The following is a 23,501-nucleotide window of genomic DNA, read 5'->3' as shown; positions in this document are numbered from 1 at the left end:
TGTACTCTTGAAATGTACTTGTAACATGATTTATACACGGCCTCACCATTATAGAGCTAAGACACAACGGACAAAGGCATTGAATATAGGAATAACAGAAAACTGTTAAACAATATATATACAGTATATATATATATAGAGAGTTGGTTGGTTGGTGTCTATCTTGGCGCAGAGTGCTCTATGTCGTCAGACAACTGGGACCAGTTGTCTGACGATCGCTATAACGCGTGAAACTCCGAGTTACAACTACTAGTGTTCCACTAGTCTCAACTAGTATCAACATATATATATATATATATATATATATATATATATATATATATATATATGTAGATACTCAAATACTCCTCTTGATCTCCAAGGGATGAAATCAGTCAGGACAATTAGTGCTATTATTCACTTGAAATACTTCCTGCTTTTAAGTTACAGTCTGAAAATGAACAGGATGCCAACAACAGGACAAAAACCTCTCTCGTATTCTGGTTGGAACCAAGCAATTGTAATGCCAGATAACCACAGTATACAATCTTATAAGGTATATACTGGTGTAGAGCAACTGAACTACAAGGAGACTCATCTAAAACAAAATTATTAAATCCTCCCCTCCCCTACCCTTCTCCCTCCTCCCACCATTCCTTTCAGCCCATGCAACCACCACATCATGCCCATGAACCAATCAAACTCTACTTTCACTTAATACAGTAATCCATTAAATTATCATTAAAAATGATATCATTTTTGGTTTCCCAAAATGGAAAACTATGGAGTCACTTTTCCCTGACCTTGTAAAATGGTGAGGGGATGGTAGATTGCAAAGTCGGCAATGACTATAACGTGGATTGCAGTGGGAATAACTATTACGGTAAGATTCGTCCAACACGGCAGAATACAGAAATGCTGTACTCAAAGCCAAAGACTCCGTTGTTTGGTCAGGCATAGGTATATTATAAAACTTACTGGTTTATATATTTACGAGTGACCCACTTACCTGTCTCCCCACAACCTATGCACCGCATTCTACCGTGTCTAGAATGCCCTGGTAATCTTTTAACACTGTACACCCTCAATGGCCCTAATGGCCTTCCTTCATTTTTCTACCCACAAAGTGTCTCAATGTGTTTTTCGGAGTTAGGAAAATTTTCGCGACATTCGCCCGGATTACCTTGGATTTATACTCTAGAAGTTTCCTTTCAGGACTTCTGCACTTCCAAAGACTCTGTTGTTTGGTCAGGCATAGGTATATGGTTTAACAGTTTTACTATTTAATAATAATAACAATAAAAAAAAATAATAATACAGAGAATTTATATCTAGCGCCAAATCAGAAACAAGAAGTAGCTGCTCTATGCGCTTATCAAAACAAGTCAATTACAATCAAGGGGACAAGTAAAGATATGAGTCTTTACAAAATGTTGAAGTTTATTTCACATTCTGTCCACTGCTGAGTCCTGCTGAGATATGAGCTTGTGTGGTTGAATTCTTTGGTGATGTTTCTTTCTTCATTTAGGTTAATTGTACAGACTGTATGAAGTAAGGTAAGGTACAATTACAAGTTATCTTAAAGGCGACATCGCTCGTAGACTTTTTTTTGAGGGCGCTGGCATTATCGAGGTTTCTGCGAGGTTTAATGGGACCCCGAAAACTCACGTGACCTCGGTGGCAAATTTAGATCAGTGAATAGCACAGGCAAGCGTATGCGTAACAAGCCCGTACCCATGCACACATAATGTTATAGCACAGCATTTCAGATTATTATACTGTTTACCGCAAAGGATTTTCGTACGCGATAGTTTGTTGTTTGTGTGCCTTTTGAGTAAAGAATACTGTACGATTTTCGTACAAATACATTCGATTAGACTAGAGTATAGTGACAATCATGGAAAAGGGATCAGGGCAAGGAGAATCGGGCGAAAGAAAACGACCTTATCCTGGAACGAGCGTAAGTGGAGGAAAGCCATTGTTGCATGGACCTGACAAAAACAGCAGTGCAAAGGAACAACAGCGACGAAGAGATGCCACGAAGATCTATCTTCTACGTTCCTACGTAAACTGGCAAATGGAGAAAGAACTCTACAAACATGTCCATGATTTGACTTCTGTTAGCAACGCAGATTTCGCAGAACATTTGCTTCAGGATCACACAAAAAGGTAATGATTTGCTAAGCTAGGCTAAAACTGTATAGGGTAATACTAGTACATAGTAGTACTACAGGGTATTGTCCTAGGTAACTGTCAGTATTGCGAAGTACAGAAAACTGCAAAGTTCGAACACCCCTAAGAAATACACGATTTCACCATGATAACCTACAAGCGAAAGCCAATATCACTAAAAACTAGGAAGCTACAGTTATTTCCTCTCCAAAATGACCCGTGCGCAAGTATGTACGTACATATCTGTCAATAAAATGAAGATAGTTTTTGGGGTATTTTAAGGCTTAGGTGTTCGAACTTCGCAGTGTCTATGCTATTGTATTTGTAACATACATGATTTCATGAGCCTAGGCTTTGTAACTAGGCCTATCATTCATTATTTTTCCAATGGACCTAGCGTATGCTAACCTTATCATACTTATCCTAGCACAAAATAGCAGTAAGTTGTATTACTGAGTCATCATCATCACTGTTTGTGAATGCTTGTCATGAGGATACTGTATAGGCCGTTTCTTACGACTAGTCGTAACAATTATAAACTATTCTTACGACAAAGGCAAATTCAAGTGCAGTAAATAAAGCAACTGCGCATGTAGTAGAGGTGACCCTAAACATAACCCTAAACCTCAATCCTAGCCCTAACCGGAAGTTACTGTTACTCATCGTCGTAAAATTAGTACTCCTAATCATAAAAATAGCAACTGCCCATGCGTAGTCGGAAATTATTCTTACGACTAGTTGTAAGAATAGCCACTTTGTACTGTATACAGTTAAAAATTAAAATATCCTTCCTAAAGAAGACTGACAGGGACTGGGGGTCTTTAGTTTCACTCCTCATATTTAGGCCTACTGTAGGTGATCTGTTCATCCCCACCCCCTCCAGGTTCTAAATTGTTATCAGCTGTCCTTGTTTGAAGAATAATTCTTGTGAATGAGCATTTGAAAGAAAAGCCTCACCTATGCCCAGTCATAATTAACTGGGCATATAACATAGGACTAAGGCCTATAGTATTAGTAATAAGTATCTGAATTTAGTGTTCATAGTAACTGTATTCCCTAATTTTGTAATATACACCAGTGAGGAAGGCCTACTGTGCTGTACAAGTACAACCACATGGACCTGCAATTTTTCCTATAAAAATAATGCATCTACATAAATAATTTAGAATCACTCCTAACTGATTCACATGTTTTCACAACGCTGCATATGCAACTAGACCTTAGGTTTTTCTAAGGTCAGCCACAGCCAGCATATATGCAATCAAGTTTTAATGGTTCATTTGGGCAACAGGGTGTTATACTGTTATCTACTGACTGTCTGTCCAATATTCCAGCAATCATGTGTACATGTCTGTGTTTGGGATTTTTGAAGGAACCCAACTGCTATGCAAGAAATTAGGTAAATTAGCCTCACAAATTGAGGGACCATAGTACATATAGCTATACCTATATAAACCTTTATATAGCCATGCCTGGGGGTAAGAAAGTACCAGTTTTTTTTTTGTGTAGGCCAGATGCTCATACTTTATGATGCTGTGCCAAGTTATCATATTTTTTATATATAGTCAGTATATACTATGCTTGTTTTTGTTCAGCTTCTTGTGAATGATCTGATGTTTAGTGTTCAAAAATTATAATATCTATTAAATTTGGTGGCTGAAACTATCTCTTGTGGAGAGTAATCTAGTGTTAAATTAATGGTAGTCTGAAATCAAGCTATGCATGTAAACAGGAATTTTTCACAATGGTGGGCTTATGTCATGGTGTAAGCTAGCATCTCAATTCTCACTCATGAAACCAACTGCTCACATAAACAGGAAGTTTACACAGTAGGTAAATAATGAGTGTACATTATAAAACTTACTGGTTTATATATTTACGAGTGACCCACTTACCTGTCTCCCCACAACCTATGCACCGCATTCTACCGTGTCTAGAATGCCCTGGTAATCTTTTAACACTGTACACCCTCACTGGCCCAAATGGCCTTCCTTCATTTTGAGACCACTTTCCCATAAAGTGGCCCCTGACGCGACCTCGGGGAGGGTGGCGGGTAAACCCTGCCACCCGCCGAGCTCGCCGAGAAGGAAAAATCTAACGCTAACAAAGACTGCTGACGCCTCCAGGCGGAGCCCACCCTGAACAGTCGGGGTGGGGGTCCGCCCTCCGTCACCCCGTAGGCGTGCCTCCCCCTACACTTACAGAGGCCTAATTGAAACAAGGGGACGAGGCCCATACTACCTTAGATGGTAAAGAGTAACCTGGTAAACCGAACTAAGGAAACAACACCCACCGATAGACAAGTAGCCGCAGGCGACCCAGGGGGTGGCGATGTCTATCGACGAAACGCGAGGAGTCATGAGTCAGGTCGAACGACCGCTCCCCCGTCCGGCTGCGTCCCACCTCCCTCGGGGGAGGGTGGCGGGAAATGGAGACAGGTAAGTGGGTCACTCGTAAATATATAAACCAGTAAGTTTTATAATATTTACTTCGTTCCCCACTTACCTGTCTCCCCACAACCTATGCACCGAGTGGCACTGTCCGATGGTGGGAGGCCCGAGGGGTGGGACCCCCGGAGCTCGTATCATCGAGCGACCAAAGCCAAATCGGCCTGTGATATGTCCGATAAGTAGCAGGCGACGAAGCGATTGGAGTCTTCCACGCCGTCGTCTTGCAGATGTCCACTATTGGAAAACCTGCGTACAGGGCAGTAGAAGCAGTGAAACCCCTGCTGTTGTGAGCCATGGATCTGCCTGGACCTGTAGCCAGAGGGCGGACGGCTTCCACCAAACAGCGGGACAAGGTATCCTCCCAGGCTGCTGAGTGGGGCACTCGAAGGAGGAAGAACAGAGATGTCGAAGTACCCAAGAGATCTTGTGTTCTGTTGAGGTACCACTTCAGTGCCCTAATGGGAAACCATACTGTAGTCTGTCCTCGGGGATCAAAGAGAAGGTCTTGATCTCTGGGATGATGATGTCTCCCGGTAGGAGAGCCCAAACCTGGTTCTTAGCGAAGAAGGAGGGGTCGAGAACTATCAGCACCCCACAAACCGTAGGACTGAAGGCACCTTAGTCAAGGCGAGCCGTTGCTGCCTGGCGTGGAGCCGTAGGGGAAGCCCCTGATGGAAGGCGGCAACAGCCGAACGAAAGTTTTTGATCGTCTAAACCCTGCCTCCCTTCTTGGAACAGTGTGGGTAAGGAGTCGGCGATCAAGGTTAGAAAGGCCATGGTAGGCAGAGTCTGTCTCGTTCGGCATACTCCGAATCTCCGTAGGCAGAAGACGTAAGTACCAAGGTTGTTCTCACTCTGGCGGCCAAAGTCCTTTCTGTCTAAGGAAACACCAGACAATTTCCAGGCACCTAATTGTAGGCCCTTGCTGTCCGGGTGAGCCAGCGCTCCGTCTATGGGACAACCGACTGTGGTTTGTCCGGCAGGATCGCTGGCTCGTCCGCTAGGAGCTGGATAACTTTTGCCCGAACCGGGGTCAGCGGGGCCACTATGATGGCTGACCATGCCAAGAGGGGGAAGATGTAAGCTTCCGGTCCGTTTCGCGACAGGGACCTGGCGTTATGTGGAAGGCCTGCGGGTGGGCCGCCTGAACAAAGATGAGCAGCCCATTGTTGCCCTGTGTCGCAATCAGGTCTATCAGAGGTCCGCTGAACATGTGGAAAAACCTACTTCATGTTCGTTGCAAAAGGGTCCACTCGTCAGGGTGGAGCTGTCCCCTGGGCAGAGCATCGGCCATCACATTCTCCTTTCTGGCTATCTGAGAGACTTGTAGGGCCATGCCAGATTCTGTAGCTGTGGTGAGGGTCTCCCTTGCCAGACGGCAATATCTCTCTGACCTGGTGCCACCATGTCTGTTGACGTAGCTACAGTATGTTACCACCGTCGTGTTGTCTGAGAGGATGGTAGTCGAAAGCCCCGTACCTGGGCGCCGGAGGGCTCCAGAGAGCCCAACCCTGTGTATCTGCTGCTAAAGAAGTCAAGGACAGCGGCCTGCTTGGTGACCTTGTTAGCGCTTGCAGGACAGCCGCACTCGCAGTACTGATTCAGTACCACAGTACCGTTGATGACTCCTTCAGTTATCAACCCGTTGCAATCAGAAAACTCTGAAGAAAAGGAATGTCCTGATGATGCTAAGCTGTACCCTGTAGGGAGGTTTAATGGAGGTTCTTTCCATGCTAAAAAATATTAATCATAATATTGGGGAAAGAAAAGGCGTAGACCTATTGAAAGATAATGATGCCTGAGGCGCCTAACAATATTACTCCGGTCAACGAAAACCTGTCAAGCATAGAGACAAGTATCTTCTGGATGGGAAGCTGCACTGACGAAAAAGTGCCTTGCCCAAGGAAACAACTGAATGATCCGGCCAGGACTCAAACCTGCAAGCCTTAGATCACCAGTCCACTGCCTTCACCACTTGACCACAGTACTCTCTAAAAATGAGTACTGAAGGTACAGAATCTCACTCTGCTGAGTACAGAATCTTAAACAATGCTACCCTGCTACAAAAAATGAGACTGAGTACTGAATGGATAGTTTGCTTCATCAGAATCTTAAACAAAGCTACAATGCTGCTGTTTATGTGACTGAAGTCAGTCTCTTACATACAAATTTAACGTCCATGATTATGAAAAGTCAACAACTCTGTAGCTGGACAACATACATTAATCTTGGGGTGGCCTGAATCGGGGACCTTATGACTGAAAGGCTTTAACCCTGAGCTAACTGAGCTATAGACCTACTCATCAGAAACAAACTCCCAACAGGGGCTGTGAAGATGGTGAGAGGGTGGGTTTGTAGAAAATCCACCTCATAAATCCCTGGCTGCTTAACGGAGCCCGGGGAGTTACTCAGCAAACACAAAAGCGTTACTAAGCATGTAGTGTTTTGTTATGACAACGTTATTAGTGGTGTAAGAGGTATGTCACCGAAAACGTTTTCAGGCTCATATTTCAAAACGATTTACGTTAAGACATTAATATAACATTAATACAACATTAATATCTCATAGAAACGTTATGTCGACGTTTTTACCACACCACATTTAACGTAATAAACACGTAATAAATGTTATGATAACGTACCCGTTACTCCTCAAATCTCTCCATGTCGAGACGTGTCCATTTCGTAGTGTAGTACAGTAGAAGTATCCAACTTCCTATTGAAACCACCTAGCGCATAGCCACGACTAGGCTATCAGGTGCTACGAAATGCAACTGTGCTTAAAATGTCGGAACATCGAACATTATTCACGAAGCGCATACTGTATGCTCGGAGCGCGTTAGCGCTTGTACCTTTGTTGGGGTTTTATCCTACCCCTTTTCCAACTTACTACTAACGCGTTTGTCTTGGAAATTCACCCAAAAAATAGAGAGAGAGGTTTATTCCATGGGATCGCTCACGTAGTCGACAGCTCGTTGCAGCAAACGTTGAGCTTACACGTGTCAATCCAGGTGACTGCTTGGCCCCCCTCCTCTCATAACAAATACACAGCGCGGGAATATTGTCTTGGCAGTTTGCCAAGACTCTTGGACGGCTTCGTTTTCCTGGCACTTTGCCAAGCTTCAAGAACGTTCTCTTCTTGGCAGGTTGCCAAGGTACTAAGTAACGAGACTGTACTAGAATCGCTTCAGTTTGCGCCTTTTAACATGCTCTGGAGGGGGTTCCACCAGCGTTTTAAACAACAAAACATAAGCAAGGTTTCAAACCTAGACATATGGCGATGAATTATAACGAGAGAGAAATATAATTAGCGAGGAGAATATGACCCATGAATGCACAGGAAATCTAGGTCATGTCCTGGTTTCTGCTGGTACTCATTAAACACACATTCGGGATGTGTAATGATAAATGGTGTAGCGATTGCAGTGTCTTTCCGCGATTCGAACCTGTCGTCGCAGCTCAAGCTGCTAGTTCCGGGGGGCAACACTCCCCTGATGAAAGAGACTCTTCCCCCTCTTGGAGACGGGATTAACTTTGAGGCTGGGGATAAGTATATCTCCGTTTGCCGTGGGGACCTCGCTCCAGCTGGTTTTCCTTTCGGATTGGGCGTTTGCCCTTACTACCCCGTTCTGGGGGCCCAGCAGTTGTTGAACTCATCGGTTCCCGGCTCCGGGACCGACTCCTGGGATCCGGAGTGGAACCTCGGTTCCGCACTCCCTGTGAGGTCTCGCTGGACCCGTGGTCTCGTCGGACCCGGGCCCCCGGAGCCCATCTCCGGGTACCACTCCTCTCGACCTGGACATTCTGTCCATTCTGGTCGGAATTTCAAATGGGCTATTTATTGGCCTTGAGCCTTGCCCTTGCCTTCCCCCTTGGTCATAGTCTCCGGACGGTGCCGGGACCTTGGGGGGCAATATCTCTTTCTCCTCTCTCTCTCTCCTCCGGCCTCTCTCGCCGGACTCGGGCTCCCGGAGCCTATCTCTGTGTGCGTACCACGCCGGGTACCACTCTCCTCGACCCGGACATTCCGTCCGTTCCGGTCGGAACTTCTAAAGGGCTTTTATTGGCCTTGAGCCTAGCCTTCCTTGGGTCGGAGGGGAACGTCTGTTCCGGGCTCCTTCTGAGGTCTCGCCGGACCCTGGCTCTCCGGAGCCCCTCTCTTTGCGCGCACCACAACGGGTGCCGCTCTCTGCGACCCGGACGGACTGTCCGCTCTGGCCGTCTTTGTCATGGGCTTTTGGTTGGCCTTGAGCCTTGCCCTAGCCCTTGGTGATACATCCGGACAACGCCGGCACCTTGGGTGGCAAAATCTGCATCTCTCTCTCTCTCACATGGGCTTTTGGTTGGCCTTGAGCCTTGCCCTTGCCCTAGCCCTTGGTGGTACATCCGGACAACGCCGGCACCTTGGGTGGCAAATCTCCATCTCTCTCTCTCTCTTCTCCGGCCCTCTCCTGGCCTCTCTCCATCTCAACTCCCACCAACTCTCTCACTTCCTCTTCATCTCCTGTCTCTCCTCCGATTCCCTCCAGGGGAACTGTGGGTTCGGTGATAGATCTAACCTGTCCCGGCCTGCTAGCCAGGTGTCGATGTGCGGCCACTGTCTGGTGTGAAAACAAAACAGACTAGACAGAGGTCTCGGAACAGTTCACACATTTAAGGTGGCTTCGAGACATGTCTGAGAAACCCACGTTAAGGAGAGACTAATGGCAAATAGTCTAACGTATCAAACGGAACGACTATAAGGATGAAGTAGGGTGGGAGTATGCTAACAGAGAGTAAAGTTACGTGACAAAAACAACGCGCCCCGCTAGAGGCTCGCGGCTTACAAGGTACGCTACAATAGTGAAAAACTTCCCACACTTAGAAGCGAACACGTAACTAGAATACATGAAGGAAAAGGACGAAGCATGTATACAAGGGAGAGAACCCCTCTATCCGCGTACAGAGCGGGAAGGGAGGAACAAGGCTACGAGATACGCCCCAAGTGAAAACTCCCGACACTTAGGAGGTGCACGAGTAGCGAAACCCACGGAGAACATGAAAATATGTACAAATATATGAAGGTTCAAACAAGAACAACAACAACGTAATCGAACCGCCTAGTATTGGATAGGAGTTCGCGGAAATACAAGATACGTTACAAGGAGAAACACTTCCGACATATGGAAGCAACGTAACTAAACATATATGCATCGAAAACTTGTAAAAGGACGAAACATGTATATAAGGGAGAGAACCCCCTAACCGCGAACCAGCGGAGGGGGGAACAAGGCTACGAGGTACACCCCAAGTCATGAGACTCAGGGAGCGCACGTAGCAACAACTGGAGGAAACATGAAAATATACAACAATATATGAAATCAAGGATACTCCCGTCTTAACATGAAAAACAACGAAACGAGCCGACTATCTCGACTAGTTAGGAGATATCGGAACGTGGCTACAACTACAGTACGCTAGAAAAGGGAAAACCCACACTGAAAGCGTAAAAATTAACGAAGTACATGAAAGCAAAACATCTTATGCTAAGTAAGAAAAGCTGAAACACATGTACATACGGAAAAACATGCCTATCCGCGTAAACAAGGCGGTATAGGCAACGCTACAAATTACGCTACAAGGGGAAAACCCACACAAAAGCGTAAGAAGTAACGAACGTACATGAAACAAGCAAAACATATTATCTTTTAAAGTAAGAAAAGCTGAAACATGTACATACGAAAATATATGCCTATCCGCGTAAACAAGGCGGTATAGGCAACGAACGAAGTAGTCTCGCAGAGCTACTACCTGTTACTCTAAAAACGTTACGTAAGAAAAAACGAACGCATGGGCGAGAGTGTACACTAAAAACAGCCCCCAAAAACACCCTTCCCTACAAGAAAAGGATACTTATCAGGCTGGAAAAGATCCTTGGAAGTGCAGAAGTCCTGATAGGAAACTTCTAGAGTATAAATCCAAGGTAATCCGGGCGAATTTCGCGAAAATTTTTCTAACTCCGAAAAACACATTGAGACACTTTGTGGGTAGAAAAATGAAGGAAGGCCATTTGGGCCAGTGAGGGTGTACAGTGTTAAAAGATTACCAGGGCATTCTAGACACGGTAGAATGCGGTGCATAGGTTGTGGGGAGACAGGTAAGTGGGGAACGAAGTAAATATCAAACTCTGATCAAAAGACTGGACATCTTTTAGCGATATGAAACCAATCAGTTCACTAAGACATGAAGTTTACATAGTAAATTTTACATTGACATGTGAGCTCAAGTTGTTGGGCAAGCAGTTGGACAACACAAAATTATCCTTACAATTCTTGAAAGGTACCGCGGTTTATGGATATGTTGAAGAAGAGTATGAAAGAATATCTCATGCTTATCTGGGTTTAAATCAATGTGGGTTAACAATATGTTATTATTGAAATATGCCTAAGTGTTTGTTTGTTACTTTTCTCCTTCATATTTTTTCTTGGGTAGGTATGATAAAAACATGTATGTTTGTAATGATTTGGTCATTACCAGATTCATTATGCATACAATTAAGCTTGGGGTGTACAGTAAAAGTACTATTTCAGTTATATGATTTACGGACAATTTTTTTGGTTTCATTGTATAGGTTTCAAATGCATCTTTTCCGGAAAGATGCTGAAAGTCAAACAGAGGCATTCTCAGCAGCTGTCACCACAGAAAGATCAGTTGACACTCAGAAAGGAGAAGGTAAATTTATATGTTTATCCTTGCATGAGTTACAGACTGGAAGAGCAGTGCTAATCTTATCTGATCTGATGTGATCAGAAAAATAATACAATTTCATTCTCATTAAATTCCAAAAGAAAAGAAAAAAATGGTAGCATATTGCTCATCCACTAAAAAGCATACATGTGTATGAAAATTTATGAAAGTAAGTGGGCCTGATATTATCAGGATCTTCTTTAGAGGCAAACTGACTAGTAACAGTAAATTCAAGAGACACAATAGAGCCTGGAACAGAGAGGACATCGTGAACACAAAGAAAGAAGTTAATGGTGTATTGAACAAAAGGAGTCAGTGAAAGCAGAGGTATTTAGATAAACTGTGGAGTACAAAGCGAGGATTAAGTAAGGAGAGAGGGCGAATAAACTATAGCAGAATACAGAGATGGAGCAGGATAAAGTTAGTCATGTCCTTCCTGTAAATTGAGCCCATTCAGTTGAATGGTGCTAGGGCATTCCGTCCGCTCTCTCTATCTCTGCTGTGGTGTACTATGTCTGAGATGGTTAGTCTACAGGGGCGTATCCAGGATTTTCCAATAGGGGGGGCGGCAGGCATGAATGATCGCCGTCCTGGGGGATGGGTCTAAGGGGAGGTGTGTACAATTTTTGCTTTCAAAGAAGGGCTGAAATGCAAAATGGTGTCATATGCATGGGTGGCGATCCGTACTTCCGAGTGGGGGGGGGATATGACCTTGTTGACTATCTAAGCGTAGCGCCACCATGAGTTGGCGCGAAGCGTACAAGAAAATTTTGGGATTAACAAACCCTCTAGATGGCCGGAAACGGCACTTCCCGAGGTTTCCAAGCGGCATATACCCAACTTTAAAATAGGGATGTCATGTCCGAAATATCTCATAATCAGGATCCAAAATACTTTTTTTTTTAATTTCGGGTGTTATTTTGGGAAAATTGCCCCTGTCAATCTTGTTTCAGGCGCAACGTGAGAATGATCGAGAGCTCTTTTATATTATTCGATGAAGAAAATGGCCTCATGCAGGCTATTATAGGCCTATACACATGCAATACACAATTACACATAGTTACATTCCTAGGTACCGATTGCTAGGGCATCTAGGTGAAACGTGTATTAAGCATTACCCTGGTTACATGAGATTCTCAGCTGTTCGAGGGAACATGTACGTGTGTAGGCCTACTATAGGGCCTATATGAATACAATGAGGGTGCATATATGTACTATATCAATACCGTGGGCGCAATAATACATTTTGTTGTTATAGGGCCAATGAAGCCTACAGTCAACTATTTTTGCTTTATAAAGACGCTTTATTTGAAAAGATCGCACTGCGTTTATGGTAGGCGAGAAATGAAGCTAAAAAAGAGCCGTACATTAACGAAGATGCATAAATGTAGGCATGAAAATATTCTTATCCCTGGCATTTGGTGGGGGGGGGGATATGGTGCATTACATCCCCTCCACCCATTTTCATGGGGGGATATATCCCCCCTCCACCCAGGATCGCCGCCCATGGCCATATGTGATCCATTTTTCGACCTTAATAATAAGCAACATTTCCAGTAAATATGGACACAAAATGCACAATTTAGTATGGCTGGCATGTCATTTAGTGTTTATAGTGATAATACAAACACAATTACCATCTATGTTTCTAAAACTATTATGCCGCCGAACTTCGCCAGAACCTTTTTTTGGCAAACAAAAAATAAAGCATACGGGAGGGGGGGGGGGGCGTTGAGCGATCACCGACATCTCACATAAAGGTCGTCATCAATTTTTTTTTTGCTATACTTTTTTTTTTTGGTGACGGCCAATAGGGAGGGCGCCCCCGCGCCCCCCTGGATACGCCCCTGGTCTACGAATTCAGTTACCTGTTGGGACATGTCTTTAATGGTATGATTGGGCAGCTGAAAGTGTTCCCCTACTGGAGTCTCCATTTTCATGGTATTGACTTGTGACTAGAACTGCTTCTTGAGGGTGGTCTTGGTTTCACCAACATACTTGTAATGTCAATGTCCTCTAAACTCAATGACACCATTTAAATTGAAATATCAGTTTCCAGTGCTGCATAAGTGTGATAAGTTCTAAACAAAAGGTATATTTTTAGTCACAGCCATAGAAGCTATAGCAGGATACTTGCAATCTAGTAACTCTTGTTTTATGTAATCTCTACAGATACTCCTGATCCAGTCACTTCAACACCTCTCAAGAAGCCATCTGCCAATGTTCTGTCCAATGTCACCAGTAGGATTAGATATGGAGCAGCATGGGAGAAAAACCTCAGACTATACGAATACACATTGCCACATTTACATGATCCTGAACAAAAGAGATCATACATATGGCAGGGGCAAGCACTTTTCCCAGACTTTTGTTGACAGGTTGTGCGACATTCACAAACGTTGGAGTAGCAGCTAATGATACATCTGCATCACCAGATTGAGATAAATTGCTTTCGGCCATTTTGTTCGATAGTAGCTATGACTGTGAATCAGGAGCTTGGCCACCCTCTAAGTCAAGGTGGGCAAGGTTGGGGAAATTCAATCAAGGAGTAACAATCAGAGAATGGCCAGCTTTATATTATTGTATATAGGCCTACACGCACAGCGTGTATAAATATCTGTATCGGTTTATTTATACTGGTGTTCATTTCCGTTGCCAGGAGGGGATATGATTTGAACGTGGGGAAGGGGGTGGGGGGGGTGGGGAGGGGGTCCCATTTGAAGTGTCCAAACGATGCTAATCTTTACATCTATCTTCTTGAATCACATGTACCCCTATCGACACGATCAATCAGTCCTGTCTCTCACCTCCTCTCATGCACTGGTGTATTTATTTCCAGGCAAGATAACAGTTAGGCATAGTAAGGGTCAGAGGTCATCACAACTTTAAGAGTTGTGCAAGTCCCTGTGGTCTCTTACATCCTGGTAGCAGTAGAGAGAAGAAGCCTAATAGATCAGAAACCATAATCATCTTCTGTTGTGTCTTATTTTCCAGCATCCTTGAAACATTATATCCTTCCCCTTTGATTTGTTGATGTCATAAAGCTGTATTTATGTTGTGCATTATTTAATTCCAGTATTTAGATTGTAAATTCTTCTTGTGTATTTGACAGTATCCCAGTGATCTCCATTTTTCTGCTCTTGGTTTTTTTCTCTCTGTACTTTTATATCATATCTATCTCTACCCCTAGCCTCCATCTCCACATTTTCTTTACTTTCTTCCTCCATCCCTTCATCTGTCTTTCACGCTTTCTTTCTTGACCTCTTTCCTCCCCTCTGTTTACCCTGTATGTTTTAGTTTGCCGACTCCCCCCCCCCCCACATCTCACCACCAAAAAAGTTCACAAGGTTGACAAGTCTCCCCGTGCTAGTCCCAAGCTATACACCCTTGTTGTGGTGACCGTTCAATATACTTGCGGATCAAATGGAAAGCCCCACCCCCCACCCCTTATTCCCAGTGTAATGAATCGGCAAATGGAAGATTATTCGGAGTTGTTTGTGATGGTTCAATGATCTTATAGTCAGGCATAGGCCTATATGGTTCTCTTTGTCCTTCATTGCCGTCGAAGTTTGAAATGAATTAATCGTGCTAGGAACTTCCGGGCAATATTTAATTTTCTGTGGCAAGAAAAAAAGCTTCCCCCCAGTCTCTCCTGGTTTACTATACAGAGCCCGTACGCCTATATGGTCACACAATAGTATAGATAAGTATGATCCATGCAGACATCTAGTATATATTTTTTTAAATTCAATCCAATTTCAGTTAAAGTTTCGAGTTGTAATTCGAGTCAGTCGTGATGAGGTGCCCCATGGTGGAGCTGGGTAACCCACCCCAACCCCGTTGCCGACTTTTTGGCATTTCGTTGGGAGCCGTTCGGAACAAGAAACAGGATAGTCAATTCTGGGAGTACAGTACGCTGGAAAGCAATACACTGACGTGATTTAGAAAAAAAAGTTTTTTGCTTTGACGGCCGATGCTCAGCGATACACTTTTCAATGGAAATAACTATTAGTTTATTGTTCATGTACTTATTCCCTTTTTGCCAATCCTTTCTAAAGAGGGTGGAGCCGCCCCTTATGGCAACGTATTTTCCTTCCCTTTTCCGTTCAAGTTTCGTTATTTTTTAATTCGGGTCAAAGGGGTGCAAGGACAGGGTTTACGTGCACCGGTTAGGAGGACGGGCTGCAGCTAGGGCAAGTGCTCTGTGATCGCCTAAAGGGCCCGTTGCCAGGAGTCCAAAAATAATTAAATATATATATTTATCTGTATATGACATAAAATGCTTTGTCTTTCCCTCCTGATATATAACTAAAATTTATATATAAAATACAATGTAAGCTGTGACTCAGTCTATGTATAATTAATACCTAAATTGGCTGAAATACCAACTGTTCACACATGACGGACTTAACTTTACGTTTGATACCCAATAGTTTGTAATCACTTCAGTCAATTTTTTCACTCATTCGCGTTTGTCTTTTTGTGACACCAGTCAGCGTGAATCAGACATAAAGTTCATAATTATTTGTTTCTTGAGCTGTTTCTTGACTTCGACTGCTCACCATGTAGGCCTAAAAGAGTAAAAGCAGGGAACTGCTAGAGTAGCAGCTCCCTGGTCAAACTATTACGCCTGATGCAAAGCTCGACCGTAACCTATACTGTACAGCCCATTAGTTGTGAAAAGTTCTGAACGTAAAACAAAGCACTGAGTTTTGTATGACACAACACACACGAAAACGCGGCGTAATACCGCATACTACTGACCAGGGAGTTGTTCCATAACAACTCCCTGTACTGCCACAGACAAGAAACTATGCAGGAATTTCGCCAAGGCCACCGTTCAAGTAACCGAACCCGTTTATTGCTTACTAGCCGTAAATACGGGATTGCTGAGAAATTACGAGACAACAGCGACGATCCGATAGAGGGTAGTATTGATATTATTTTTGAATCGGGTGGTGTGAAGGACAGAATTTACGAGGAAATTACGAGCGATCCCACCTTTAATGATCAACCCTTAAATGGTCGAGAATTGTGCCATCAGAAGGACGCAAATTCAGCCTAAAAAGCAGTTACAATATTTAAATATATTGTATCATACATATATTCAGCCCACTCGCACATATAGTCAGCCCACTCGCACATATAGTCAGCCCACTCACACATATAGTCAGCCCACTCGCATGCAAATTAATGCTTTCATTCACCAAATTTTTCTCTTTTATGTCCTTTGTATAAATCTATTGCTATATGAAGTTCAGCTCAGTATGGAGGTCACCACCATGAAGGATTCACAAACTGTGTGTGTCATATTTATTCCAAAAGGAAGACCTTGTTCCATGTAACCAGGCCAGGTTCACATTCTATCCTGATTGAGCAATACAGGTGTACCTCATTGTAACCTGACACACAACCTACTAATATCATATCAAACAGGTGTACTAATGCACTGGTTACTTATCATTCAACATGAAGGTTATTTGTTTGGACATGTAATACACTGCCATTCTGTCAAGGATAATTAAATTAATGCCAGATAACAGACCCATTAGGGATATCCCTTATATATTATCTGTATCATACTGTAGTGGAAGGAGTAATGCCTCTTAGAGTAAATAGTCTGCCGGGTCAGGATGTTAACAAGACATAAACTTTCCTGCCTTCACACAACTATTGCATTTTTTCTTCTAGATCTCACAAGAGAGAGTGCTCATTGTGGTAAGGTGGTTTATAAGTGACAGACATGCATTCTACCGTAAGGATCGATTACCGGTGATGATAGTTTGAGTCCTTGCCAGATCATTGCTGTTGTACATGTACAGTACAGTATAAAGTACTGTAGGTATTTGTGTCCCTTGGTGGAGCAGGGAGCTGCTACTCTAGAGTAGCAGCTCCCTGGGTGGAGCATGGCAACTAATTTCTTCATCCCATGCAGGTGCAGAAATGTGGGACCCTGACTTGTTAATATAGTGGCGGCACCCATATGAGTTGTCTCCAATGGGACATTCATATACATATGAATGTCCCATTGGAGACAACTCATATGGGTGGAACACTGTACTGCAGTGCTACGGAAGCTACAACTGTTTGAATTGTGCACACGTTGTTGAGGCTGTGACAAGTAAACCAATGACCAATCAGTTTTAAAGTCCTGTGAGAAGGACTTAATAGATCTATACAAAATTGTAAACCTTTAACTTTTCAACTTTATTCTCTCTATTCTGTATATTTTTCTTTCTTATTCTACAATACACAAGGATTAGTAATTTAGTTGTCTTGTTAATGCCAGTTATGTACAGTACTGTCATGTACTGTAGATGCTTCAGGTTCTAAGTGACTCTTTTCCCACAAACTTTTCACTTTTTGTCACTTACCTTAAAATTTAAATGAACAACTGCAGTACAGTACTTACCTGTTACAACTGGATTTTGCAACTCTGCACAAAATATGCTTTCTGTAGACACAGTAGAGTGAGTATGCAGTTGTTGTGAGGAGACAGGTAAGTGAGGATCAAAGCAAATAGGTGTAAAACATTGGTGAAGTGGATTGATGGATGAAAACAATTATCTTCACTTTACACATTAGGATAAATGTTCTCCCACATGATCTACTGTAGTCTGCCAGCTGCATGAGCATTCTGTTCACACATGTTTATTCCAAAACTTACTGGTTTGGATATTTACGAGTGACAAGCTTACCTGTCTCCCCACAACCTTAGCACTCTCATTCTACCGTGCCTACAATGAACTGATAACCATTTAACACTGTGCTCTCTATATCCGGACCTCTTCAGTCAATGCCCTCCCTCAGCGAGGAATGAAGTAAATATCTGGGAAGCAAGGAACCTCACTACCTGAGCCAGACCCTGATTGGTTTTACATCTTTATAGAAACAATGATTGTTCTAGAAACAGGTACAGTATAGGGAGGAACAAAGTAATTACAATAATTTGAACAGCATAGGACTGAACCAATTTCACAGCATGTTCTTTTGTACTACAGTACTGTACAGTAGCTGAGTCAGCATACACTGTACTGTATGTACACTTGAACTGTTTTATTTATGCATAAATAGGCCAAAACTGGTTTGGAGAATTTTTGAGTGATGAGCTTACCTGTCTCCCCACAACGTTAGCACCCTCTATCTACCGTGCTAGAGAATAACTGGTTACCTATTAACACAGTTACTGTATGTAAACTTTGTTTCATTATGCATAAATACACTGTTACTGTTGACAGTACACTACTGTTTCATTTACACATAAATATTTTGCTATCACAATGTATGTGTACATTACAGTATATACTTAGGACACAAGCGTTAGTCTTGTTAGTCATAGCCAGAGAAGACAGCTTTAGTCACAATTCCATTCTTTCAAGATATTTGTCTTTACAATATGCTTAATCTCAAGAATGCTCCTTTAAGGCTTAGAATGAGTAATGATGACATCATTTCCTCTGTGCAGGCCTTATTGACATTACTACATTGTATTTTAAATTCTAATAATTCAACCAAAACATGTTCTTTTAACTATACATATAAAGCCATAGAGTACCTAGACTGACATTAAACATCATGTTGTCCCTGACATATTTCTTCTACAGTACATTGTACACATGTGCTTTGAGACTGTAACAGTCTAAATGTTTTCCAGTTCAGTTTTGTGTTGCATCTGAGAAAGTGACCTAATGCTAATGGTCTGTGCATTAGACTACGAGGTCCAGCTACTTCAACTGATGAACCGGCAACTATTTCAAGGGTCACTTCTCAAAAATTAAATTTACAGTAGTATAAGAAATACAATCTGGCTGATAGAAGTGGATTTTAACAGTCTACATAAAGCATATCACTCACCGGCAAATGAGATCGAAAAGTTGCTTGGCTGGTTACTCGAAGCAGGAACGTATCAAACCAATTCTTCACTGGCTTCCCATTCTAGACAGTTTGAAATACAAGATTGCATTTCTACCTTACAATTAGGCTTTACAAACCATGGCACCAAAAAAAAAAGGATCTTCTGTCGGAATATCAGCCTTCCCGCTCTCCTACTAAGGTGACCGGTCATTTTCTGTGACAGCTCCAGCAATATGGAACACCATCACATATTTGTACCGAAACTAGTGTGAATTCCTTCAAACTCTCAAAACTTACTTGTGAAGCACTTTGTGATTTTTCTATGTGAGGCATTATATGATCTACTGTATTATGATTATTATCATTATTATTATTACTATTATTATTAAATATTACAAAAATAAATTTTGTGCCTGAAAGCCATCATGCAACTAACGTCAACTTACATGCCTTGCGGGAGAGTCTAACTTAAGATTCACTGACTTACTGACTTCAGTGAACGACCACTGAAACATTGTGCAGCATAAAACCAGCTTTTACCCTGCTCATATGGTTATTAAAGGCTTTAAGATACTAGGTCACATAGCTCATAAAGACAATTTTAGTATAACAATTAGCAGGAAGTCACATCTTTGTTGAGTAACTACAGGTGAATGTCTCTCACACAAAGCAATCTGTTATATGTAATGGTAGTTTTCATCTGGTTGATAACTGAACCTACAGTATGAAGAGGCTAAGGGCTACAGTAAGGAGAAAAGGGAGAGTATTGTCAGAATGAGGGTGCTAAGGTTGTGGGGAGACAGGTAAGCGAGGAGCTAAGTATATTAAAGAACACAATAACAAAAAACATTAAAAGGGGCAACAAGCCTGACAATTCAAAATTGACATAAAAACTGAGTTTGTTAAATGAAGCACATTGGATTCCAGTTTACAGCTTCATAGCTTATATTCATGTTTATTTGGGTGACTGCATGTTAACAGTAATTGAGGTGCACTAATCTGTGATGTCATTCATGGACTACAGTATATCATATAAGCTGGTATTGTTTTGTTTTAACACTGCAATGATTATATAACCTTGGAAAATAATTCAGTTGTGTGACTGTGATGGGTTATTTTTACCATTGGTAATGCATGATCAGGTGACTTTTATATTGCAGACTTTATTACAACTAGTTTGATGAGTTGTCCACGCATGTATATTAAACATGACAAATTATTTTGTGCAATGTACTAATCTGAAATTAGAATAAAGAGGAAAAGTTCTGAAATAACCACGATGGGGGTTGGACCAGTAACAGAACCTTTCTTTCTGCAAGCTTGGTCTAGCTGTGATATTAATTTTTGAAATTTAGACTTTTATTATCCCTAACAATGAAAATTGAATGGGTTAGGCCACATGCAATATGCATTTCGAGTTAAAGCAGCTAATTAGGTTCCAGTGTAATTAATGTATTGTTCGATAAATGAGAAAAGCTTAATACCAATTACTTAGACTGTTGTACCATGTGTGGATGTTGATTGAAATCACAGGGAAATGTCTTAAGACAACTGAGTGAACTACAGTAATTCCATTTGGAGACAAACGCTGGGAGAGTTGTTTATAAACAAAATTTGTAAAAGTCTGGAATACTCGATCCCGAGAAGAAAGACTGCTGCAAAAAGAGACTCCTGTATTTTTATTTAATTACAAAGATGTTAATAATGACTTGCAGTGCCTTTTTAGTGATCTATTTGATAGGCCATCGCTATATTTTGCAGAGGAATCCCATACAGAATGCTTGATCATTACTCTGCTTGCATTATTCAAATAGTAAACTGATGCTCTAAACCTATCATTGGTGTCATATATAGTGACCTTACAATAATCTTATTGGCAATCTCATTATTGTGCATTGTAATTCAGCTACAATACAGTATATATATTAACTATTAAAGTAGACTTTGTTCATTTTAGTATGTAAGTTTTTACCTTGCATGATTTTCCAAAGATTTACTGTAGCATTCAGATTGCTCCCCTTGAAAATCTTGTTTTACAAACTACTTTGAACAATTGTTTCTAATAACAACTAAGCTGTTTAGCTTTGTTGCACATCAATTTCCACTCAAGTCTTGTTAGGCACCATAAGGTTCTAACCACCACAGCTAAACCACAAAAATCAAATCCAAGCCCCAAAAAAACGAAGTTATAGTACAGTGTTATACCACCAAATATGCTAAAACAAGCTTTTAGTAACATACTGTGACAATATACAACAAAGTATATACAGTATGCCACTGTGTAAACAAAATGTAAAGTTGAAACAATAGGTTTCATAAAGCCTGCAGTCTGATCACTAATCAACTCAACTCTGCTTTTCATGACCCAGTTTGTTTCCGATCGTAGTGAAGATCTATGAAGATAAAACCGAGGTTGTGCGATATGAACTTATAAATCCAGACAAGATAATAAACAATGGCGTGCACATAGACCTGACCTTGAAGCCATTTATTTTACAAAAAGTAAGCAGCCATACACCTAACACCAAACACCAAAAAAAGGTCTAGATAACAACAGTTCCAGAGAACTGGATCAAATAGAAATCCGAGCACAAAACGAACATTCTAGAAACTCTGGGTGGTAGAATGAGAGGGTAGGTCATTGGCCCGAGGGTCCAGTCAAAGAGGGCGCAGTGTTAAAAGGTAATACCAGTTCACTCTACACATGTTAGAATGTGAGTGCTGAGGTTATGAGGAGAAAGGTAAGCGAGGAGCACTGTACTCCTTCCCGTTGGTTGGTTATCCAATTTACCATTATAGCTCAACCGTTTTGCACTATTTTTACTTCTTTTTTCTAACTTTCTTCATAACAGCTCATTTATTGTGAGTCATGACAAATTAATATACTGCTCACTACTGTGAATATTTAAAGCAAAGCAGACACATTGAAATAAAAAAAAAAAAGATTTGTCGTAAACTGGTGTCATCCAAGATTCCAACACGTATAGAGATCTACCTACTGGAAGATCTCTTTTTAACGTTCACGCTGCTCCACTGGAGATTCACTTAAAACTGAAACATGAGAATGTTGTGCCATTTTCAGGCTTTAAATGTTCTCTACTGTATACACATGTATGCAGCCAGTGATAAAAGCTGTAGAACTACCGTACACGCAACAAGTGTTGGGGGCTTTGTTCCATTTTGATATCACATACTATGCACGCACTATGGAGTATTAACCCCCAATTCAACTAAATGATGAAACCTACCAAGTACAACCAGTAGACCCCTAATCAAATCAAAGCGACAGGTTTGTATTAGTTGTAAAAAAAGTACATAGAAAAGGTACAACATCTGTCATGTTAACCACGATGAGGTACAATGCCTAGTCCTAGATTTTAATCTAGGTTTAATTCAGAAAATTAAGATTGACCGGCAATTTGTCAAACACTTCTTGGTCATTACTGTACATTTAAACTGATGTGAAACTTGATCATAGCAAACTCAACTGTTCTTAGGTTACAGTGTGGAATAAACTATACTAATAAATAAACATCAACTTTAATACCAAATCAGTATCTGATGGCAAAAACACCAGCACATGGGGAAACAAGTTCAGAGCCAATTAATAGCCAGAGAAGAGTGTTGAAAGGGTCAAATGTCACACAGCAGGTCCTGTGATATAGAGTTGCAGCAGACGGTAATACATACGATTCCACAGATACCAAAATCATGCTCAGCAGCTTTAATGTTATACAAACAATTTTAAAGATATCCACACTTGAAGCACTCATTATTAATTCAACAATCTAGGATGACCAATTAATACACATTTAAAGGAGGATAGGGTATTGTGTGTTCAATGTTCTGTGAAATGTATCTTCAATGTTTACCACCAGACCAGTTGTTCACATACTTTCGGGCACAACTGCCATGCAATAAAAATGCCCATGATGACAAAACTTTGATCTACAAAGGTTTGTGTATATATCTATTCTTTGCATTGCTTGGATAACCATATGATATATTCACACATACTGTACCTGGATACATACCACTTTAATATCTAGCTAAGAAAATCTCACCTGGCCTCTTGCTGAATGCAGTAACCTGTTGGCTGAATCTTATAAATAAATATACACTAGTACACACTACTGCAGTACACATAAAAAAATTGGTTTGGTCACCACTAATTTATGCAGTTTTACACTTTAATTTGCAAGCATTTTAAGTTTCTATTTTTAAGTTTCTGTGTATAGTTTCATAATTTCTGAGTCTTATTTGATGGGTGGAGAAAACTAAGTTTACAGATTAATGTTAAACTCATGCAGACACCTTATC

General features: G+C 41.6%; 2 protein-coding genes across 3 annotated transcripts in view; one reads left to right on the top strand and one right to left on the bottom strand.

Moving 5' to 3' along the window:
* LOC139978177 (chondroitin sulfate synthase 1-like) overlaps positions 1–23,501 on the bottom strand; it is a 71,999-nt gene that overhangs the window by 11,525 nt on the left and 36,973 nt on the right. The window lies entirely within an intron of this gene.
* On the top strand, positions 1,314–14,011 carry LOC139978178 (uncharacterized). Of its 2 annotated transcripts, XM_071988099.1 has the most exons (4): positions 1,948–1,959; positions 1,994–2,148; positions 11,212–11,312; positions 13,500–14,011. In XM_071988099.1, the coding sequence occupies exons 2-4, from the start codon at positions 2,057–2,059 to the stop codon at positions 13,700–13,702; spliced, it is 396 nt and encodes a 131-aa protein (XP_071844200.1). In that variant the 5' UTR covers positions 1,948–1,959; positions 1,994–2,056; the 3' UTR covers positions 13,703–14,011. The 2 variants fall into 2 exon arrangements, with proteins under 2 accessions (XP_071844199.1, XP_071844200.1); XM_071988098.1 differs by having other exon boundaries at positions 1,314–2,148.

Source organism: Apostichopus japonicus, chromosome 13, assembly GCF_037975245.1.
Source record: "Apostichopus japonicus isolate 1M-3 chromosome 13, ASM3797524v1, whole genome shotgun sequence".
NCBI lineage: Eukaryota > Metazoa > Echinodermata > Holothuroidea > Aspidochirotida > Stichopodidae > Apostichopus > Apostichopus japonicus.
This window is presented reverse-complemented; position numbering and strand designations above follow the sequence as displayed.

Coding starts and splice junctions, on each gene's coding strand:
- LOC139978178 (XM_071988098.1), top strand. CDS start 1,877: ATGGAAAAGGGATCAGGGCAAGGAGAATCGGGCGAAAGAAAACGACCT. Junction 2,149..11,211: donor CTTCAGGATCACACAAAAAG/GTAATGATTTGC, acceptor TTCATTGTATAG/GTTTCAAATGCATCTTTTCC. Junction 11,313..13,499: donor TGACACTCAGAAAGGAGAAG/GTAAATTTATAT, acceptor TAATCTCTACAG/ATACTCCTGATCCAGTCACT.